This window comes from Gekko japonicus, unplaced genomic scaffold (genome assembly GCF_001447785.1).
Source record: "Gekko japonicus isolate JY-2015 unplaced genomic scaffold, Gekko_japonicus_V1.1 scaffold1230, whole genome shotgun sequence".
Classification (NCBI taxonomy): domain Eukaryota; kingdom Metazoa; phylum Chordata; class Lepidosauria; order Squamata; family Gekkonidae; genus Gekko; species Gekko japonicus.
The window spans coordinates 109,865-117,431 of record NW_015160249.1 but is presented as its reverse complement, the minus strand read 5'-3'; the positions used below and the strand labels follow the sequence as shown (position 1 = coordinate 117,431).

General features: G+C 47.0%; 1 protein-coding gene across 1 annotated transcript in view; it reads left to right on the top strand.

Moving 5' to 3' along the window:
• The window catches only part of RB1 (retinoblastoma 1), a 71,125-nt gene that overhangs the window by 45,543 nt on the left and 18,015 nt on the right, over positions 1-7,567 (top strand). The window contains exons 20-22 of the mRNA XM_015414069.1: positions 5,256-5,374; positions 5,457-5,543; positions 6,229-6,305. Of these exons, the coding sequence (XP_015269555.1) occupies positions 5,256-5,374; positions 5,457-5,543; positions 6,229-6,305 (283 nt within the window). The remainder of the gene's footprint in view (positions 1-5,255; positions 5,375-5,456; positions 5,544-6,228; positions 6,306-7,567) is intronic.

Sequence of the window (7,567 nt, the reverse complement as noted above, 5' to 3'; positions counted from 1 at the left end):
CGCGGTTTGTCTTTTTTTTTTTTTTTTTTTGAGGCTCCTTTTTTTGAGGCTCCTTTTTGTGAACATGGAATCACTGGTTGCTGCCAAGATCTTGGGGGGGGGGGCGCTCCTCTCTGTCAGGCCTGTCCGCTGAGGAGATGGACCTTTCCCACTTGCTGTCCTTGATGCTAAACCGAAAGGAAATTTCTGGTGTGTCCAACTCCCCTGCGTAGCTGCAGAACATTTGTTAGGGTGCCTCTTCGGGGTCTCTTACCATACTCTCAGTCATTACATGTGCTTGAAGGTATTGAAGTTTGGAATTTTTCAAATCGAGGATTGTGAACCCTGTTATACACTGAGAATTCTCTCCCCCGAGTGACCCCCCCACAAAATGAGGAGGCCGAACAAAAAGATAATGGTACGTGTTAGAATGGATCAGACACAAGCCGGACAAGAACTGTTTCCTCCTCCTTTTACTACATGCTGGTTATATTTTAACAGAAAAGGGAAATTTTGCATCGAGTCATCTAGCCTAGCATTGCACTGAAAGGAAGCGTTGTTTTAAATTATTTCTAGCACTGTCTTAAAGTTCATGATCGAAAGGCTGAGTTGAAGCCCAGGTGGGACAACAAAAGGAAGCTAATTAACATCAGGTTTCTGGCAATTCTGTTTCCCTGCTCTGAAGTAGATGAGCTGTTCTTACCTCATGAGCTCTAGTATCTTTCCACAGGGGATATATGCAAATTCCCTAACTGGGGTGTTGCTCTGGAAGTCATAAGTCATTCCGTGCATCAAGTAGTGCTCTGCTTTGTAATTTTCAAAACGATTAGATATGCTGTCTTGTGCCCAGGGAATCCTCCTAATGTTAGATGTTCAGATTCTAGGGCTGGAACACCATGTCTGCATTCTGTGCTTCTGTATCTCTCTCTCTCTCTTCTTTTTACCTCCAAAACGGGCCAGCGTTGCTCTTACAGACCTGTTAGTGAACATATCTTCATGACAGATTTGATGAGTTTTAGGTATGGCTCAGTTGAAAGATCAGTCCATAAGAACTTGGTGTTTTCCTTCAGTAGTGGGCACGTTTCTTAACCACCCAGTATGCCAGTTGTGAAGGGTATGCGTGCGCTTTTGCTGTATTTGAGTCCTGTGCTGTGAGGAAAGGGGACCAGTGAATAGTGTTAGTTTAGGCCCTTTCACTTCCCCAGTGAGTGGAGTCGGGATGAATGGAAACTGGTTGTGTGTGAAGATAACCCAAGGTGTGTAGATCCAGAGGCGTTAGCCGTGTTATAGTCTGTTGCTGCAAAACAGTAAAAAAGCCCAGTAGCACCTTTAAGACTAACAAACTTTATTGTAGCATAAGCTTTCATGTGAATTTTAACTTTAACTTTGCATTTATTTAAGATTTATTTTGTGATACATATAGTCTCCTGATTCAGTCACATAAAGATTTTACTATACATGTTTTAATCTCCTAAGAACACAAGAAGAGCCCTGCTGGATCAGACCAGTGGTCCATCTAGCCCAGCATCCTGTCTCATACAGTGGTCAACCAGTTCCTCTAAGATGGCGAACAACAGGGCAGAGAGGCTTGAGGCCTTCCCCTGATGTTGCCTCCTGGCTCACGGATTCAGAGTTTCAGTTGCTCTGAAACTGGAGGTCCCCCCTCAGTCACCATGGCCAGTAGCCACTGATAGACCTCCATGAATCTATTGAATCCCTTCTAAAGCTGTTTATTCCTGTGGCCATCACTACATCCTCTGGCAATGAATTCCACATTTTAGTCACTCTCTGTGTCAAGTAGTATTTCCTTGTGTCCGTCCTGAACCTACTCCCCATCGGCTTCATTGGATGCCCTCGAGTTCTAGTATTTTGGGAGAGGGAGAAAAAGTTCTGTCCACTCTCTCCACCCCATGCGTCATTTTACAAACCTCTGTCATGTCCCCCCTCAATCGTCTCTTTTCTAAGCTGAAGATTCCCCAACGCTTCAGCCTTTCCTCATAGAGAAGGTGTTCCACCCCCCTAATCATCTTGGTCGCCCTCCTATGTACTTTTCCCAGCTCTGCATGGTCTTTTTTTTTTTTTTGAGATATGGTGACCAGAACCGTACACAGTATTCCAACTGTGGCCGCACCATAGATCTGTACAGGGACATTATAACATTGGTGGTTTTATTTTCAACCCCTTTCCTGATAATCCCTAACATAGAGTTTGCCTTTTTCACTGCTGCAGCACACTGGGTTGACACTTTCATTGAGCTATCCACTACGACCCCACGATCTTTTCCCCTGTTGGTTCAGTTTGATGTAGTGGTTAAGTGCGCGGACTCTAATCTGGGAGAACCGGGTTTGATTCCCCACTCCTCCACTTGCAGCTGCTGGATGACCTTGGGCAAGCCATAGTTCTGTTAGAGCTGTTCTCGCAAGGACAGTTATGGAAAGATCTCTCTCAGCCCCACCTACCTCCCAGGGTGTCTGTTGTGGGGAGGGGAAGGGAAAGGAGTTTGTAAGCCACTCTGAGACACCTTTGGGTAGTGAAGGGCGGAGTATAAATCCAATCTCCCCCTCCTCCTTCTTCTACTTCTACTTCTTCTACTTCTTCTTCTACTACTTCTACGTCTTCTTCTTCTACTACTTCTACGCCTTCTTCTACATCTACTACTACTACTACTATAATGTCAAGAGCTTTGGTAGTGTCTTCATCTTGCTGGACAGAAGACGCTGAGAATTTCTTTAGATATGTGCCGCTGGCCATTTCAGCTGTAAGCTGTTCTTAGGCGTAGTTACTGCTGTTTACCTCCTGGTAATCGTAGACTATTGACATTTAACGTTTGCAGTCTGGATGAGTGAGCTCGGTGTACTGAAGTGTGCCCTCTTTATCTGTTTGGTAGTCTTGAGTCCGGACATCAGAAGGCCATGGACTCTCACCTGACCCGAGAGAGGTACTCCCGAGTTTTATCCCCTCTCCTTTGGATGGGTAGAAAAGGGCACTCCACACCAGGGATGTCCAGTGAGCCTTAACAGGATGGCTAGCCATAGAAAGGATGCTAGGGTGCTTTTAAAGAGCCCCTAAGTATCCAGAAAGGAGCTGCGGTGGCTCAGTGGTTAAGACGCTGAACTGCAGGCTGGAAAGTCGGTAGTTCAGCAATTCGAGACCCGAGTGTGCCGCGTGATGGAGTGAGCTCCTGTCCCTGGCAGTGTTCCCTCTAAGCTGAGTCAGTCTGAGCCAGCTCACAGTTTTTTAGCCTCCAGCTCACACGTTTTTGTTTCAGCTCAGGAAGGAGGGCTTCAGAGCGAACCAATTGATGCAGCAGCCAAATCGCTCGCTCACAACTTTAATGTCGGTCGCTCACCAAGTAGAATGTTTCCTCACAGGACTCCACGGCTTAGAGGGAACAGCTCCTGCCAACCTAGCAGTTCGAAAGCAAGAAATTGCAAGTAGATAAATAGGTACCACTTCGGTGGGAAGGTAACAGCGTTCCGCGCGCCTCGGCGTCTAGTCATGCCGGCCACATGACCACGGGAACGTCTTCGGACAGCGCTGACTCTTCGGCTTGGAAACGGAGATGAGCACCGCAACCCTAGAGTCGGATTCGACTGGCTATCGACCAAGGGAAACCTTTACCTTTTTCAAATATCCAGAAGTTTCAGTTCCACGTTTCTCAGGATACATAGCTTTCTCCATCACATTATGTTACACTGGCTCGACTACTTCAGCCCTTGCATGTCAGAGGTCGTTCTCCCTTCTGGAGTTCTGTAAAACTGTCATGCACTCCATGCCACCCCATTCATCACATGTGAGAGGGATTCCCAATGTGCTCATGCACATCGTTACGCCTGTGGACACGTTTCCTGGTGCCAGCCAGGTGTGTTTAGAAAGTGGGTGTGGCCAGGTGGGGCTTTTGCCCAGCAAGGGTTCTGATTGGCCACCGCAGATTTGATTGGCTGTGCAGATTTTAAATAACGTTGCTTTCACAGCAGCTGCTACCACAGCATAAGGATACCCACTATGCCAGCCATTATGTGGCTGGCTCCGGCCTCCTGCAGCAGTCATTTGGTGTCTGCGCCCACCATACTAGGTCAGAATTCCAAAGGGGTCCACGGGCTCAAAAAGGTTAGGGACCGCTGATGTGTGAGCTCTTTGATGTGTAACTCAGGTGATGCGTTGTTTAGCTGCATTGTCTTGCAGAGCCTGTTTTTCCGATGGAATAGCCTTTGCAGGCACCTGAGCCTCTCAGTCTCCCTTCATAAGAACATAAGAGACGCCAATGTTGGATCAGTCCAACACTCTGTGTCACACAGTGGCCATAAATACCAGGTGCCATCAGGAGGTCCACCAGTGGGGCCAGGACACTAGATGCCCTCCCATTGTTGCCACCCCCAAGCACCAAGAATACAGAGCATCCCTTACCCCAGACTGAGAGTTCCTATCTATACCTTGTGGCTAATAGCCACTGATGGACCTCTGCTCCATATGCTTATCTAATTCCCTCTTGAAGCCATCCACACTTGTAGCCGCCACCACTTCCTGTGGCAGTGAATTCCACGTGCTAATCACTCTTTGGGTGAAGAAGTACTTCCTACATCAGTGTGACAGCACAGGAAGCACAAAGGGTACCTGACATTTCTCGGGGGGGGGGTCACCTGTGCATAAGGCTGTGCAGCCCACCACCCACTGTTCCTGTTATTCCTGTCCTCCAACTCTAATTCTCTACCTGAGCAGTGGTGAAGAGAGAGCTAAGCGGAAAGGCACTCCCCCTGCACTGAGGGGCCATATGTACACGGCACAGGCCCCTAGAGAGGAGAGGGGAGAGCGTCATTCCCAGGCTAAAGCTCTGGAGTGTTTCAAAGCTGCCTGCGCACAATGGCAGACCTTATTAGCGTAACTGCACAGACAACTACTTGGGAAGTGTTAGTTCCAGGTAAGCAAACCTGCCTCTTGTGTTCCAGATTCTGAGTTACGTTATTTAAAAGAATTTAATTAATGAAAATCGATCCAGGTCTCAGACATATTTATTCCTTTACAACTGTTGACCTTATAACCTTAGCTGGTTGTTTAATTCCGTTTTCGCATATCTTAAAGCATCTCCATCACATTACATGTTAATCTGCTGTTCGGCCCGTCTATACGTTTGAACCTTACCTCCCATTCCAATGTATTTGAAAAAGTGTGCCTGCACATGAAAGCTCATACCTTGAATAAAACTTTGTGGGTCTTACAGGTGCCACACCGGACTCCGAATTTGTTCTATTAATGAGAATCGTTGTTGTCTGTTCTAGGATTCACCGTTATTTGAGCTTATAAAGCAGTCAAAGGAACGAGACGGACAGGCTGACCAGCTTGAGCCCGTCGGCAACCTTACCCAGCCTCCGCAGCATAATCACACTGCCGCAGACCTGTAAGTAAAATAGGAACCTATGAAGCTGCTATATACCATGTCAGGTTACTGGTCTGCCAGTTTGGTGTAGTGGTTAGCAGTCAAAGGAACGAGACGGACAGGCTGACCAGCTTGAGCCCGTCGGCAACCTTACCCAGCCTCCGCAGCATAATCACACTGCCGCAGACCTGTAAGTAAAATAGGAACCTATGAAGCTGCTATATACCATGTCAGGTTACTGGTCTGCCAGTTTGGTGTAGTGGTTCAGTGCGCGGACTCTAATCTGGGAGAACCACTCCTCCACTCGCACCTGACTGGATGACCTTGGGCAAGCCGTAGTTCTGATAAGAGCTGTTCTTGAAAAAAGAGCAGTTTCTGTCGAGCTCTCTCAGCCCCACCTACAAGGGTGTCTGTTGTGGGGAAGGGAAAGGAGTTTGGAAGCCACTCTGAGACACCTTTGGGTAGTGAAGGGCGGGGTATAAATCCAACCTCCTCTTCTTCATTTTCTAAATGTGTACCAAGCTTGGTAAGCTACGTTCCTTCCCTTCTGGTTCACGCTTAAGGCAAGCTGCGCACTACGTCTCCATGTGACCTTGTTGCTTTACCAGTGACAGCACTGATGACAGTGGGGAGTGGGGCTGGAATTGCAGAGGAAGAAAAGGAATCCAGGCGGTGGTGCCGAGAGTTATGTTTTAAAACAAATTGGTGGCGGGCCCGTGTCTGTGATCTGGCTATGTTCAGTGTAAGTAATGTATTGAATTGACTTTATGGTGTTTAATGCGTTTGTTGGTTGCTTTTCAGTCTCAGTCATTCTCAGAGCAACTTAAAAATTGGAAACATTAACACTCCTGTTGGTGGTCATTTTTCCCCCCTAGATATCTCTCCCCGAGTTCGACCTACTCCGCTGCCAGACCACAGAAATCCACTTCTCTCTCGCTTTTTTACAAAAAAGGTTGGTAAGATTAATGACAAGTAAATATTGTGACCTGGATCCATACAGCTGTTCTAAGCGTTCTCTGCCCAGGTTTGGTTCTTCTCTCCCCCAAGCTTTTGAAGGCTGGAGGACTCTCCGTGGTGAGATGCGAACTAGCACGTGGGGCAGGAGCGGCTTGACATTTGTAACCTCTGTGTGTGTGTGTGAAAAAGAAGTCTTTTCCGCTCATGGCAAGTTGCGCATCGGATCCAAGCCTGTATATTTGGAAGCTACCCGAATCCTTTGCTTTGGTCTATTTTGCATTGTAGTTTAAAAGTAAACATGAATCATGGTGGTGGAAAGTGCCGTCAAGTCGCAGTCGACTTACGATGACCCGGCAGGATTTTCAATATAAGATCCATTCAGAGGTGGTTTGCCCATAGCCTGCCTTAGCGCTGTAACCAATGTTCTCACTCTGGCTCACCCCCTTTTGCCTTAGCTCAGGAAGGGATGGCTCCAGAGCAAACTAATTTCTGCAGTAGCCAAATCGCTCGCTCACAACTTCAACGCCAGGAGCTCACAAAGTAGAAGTTTGCTCACAAGACTCCACAGCTTAGAGGGAGCATTGGCAGGATTTTCAATATAAGATCCATTCAGAGGTGGTTTGCCCATAGCCTGCCTTAGCGCTGTAACCAATGTTCTCGCTCTGGCTCGCACTTTTTTGTCTTCGTTCAGGAAGGGATGTCTCCAGAGTAAACTAATTTCCGCAGCAGCCAAATCGCTCACTCACAACTTTAACGCCAGGAGCTCACAAAGTAGAATTTTTGCTCACAAGACTCCACAGCTTAGAGAGAGCATTGGCTGTAACTCTGGACCCTTGTTGGTCTCCCATCCAAATATTAAGCAGGACTGGCCCTGTTTAGCTTCTGACATCTGATGAGATTGGGCTAGCCTGGGCTATTCAGGTCAGGGTGAACATGAGTGATACCAACTAATTGTAATAACATACAACATGCAGATTAAGTGTAAAGTTGCTTTGTAACCTTTCCTTTGTTATATTTCCGGAGCAAAATCAGGGAGTTTCTGTCCCTTTCCCCCACCTCTTGATATATAATTATTACATCAGCCTACAAAAACATCTGTACCTTCCTTCTGCCAGTCTTAATACCTTTGACATCTTGATCTAGTTTCATTTTCGTACCATGGTTCGTACCATGTTCAAACAGACACCGGGGACAAAGGACAACGTTGTTGTGTTTCTGTTTCTGTTTTAAAGATCCTTTGATAATTCCCTATATATT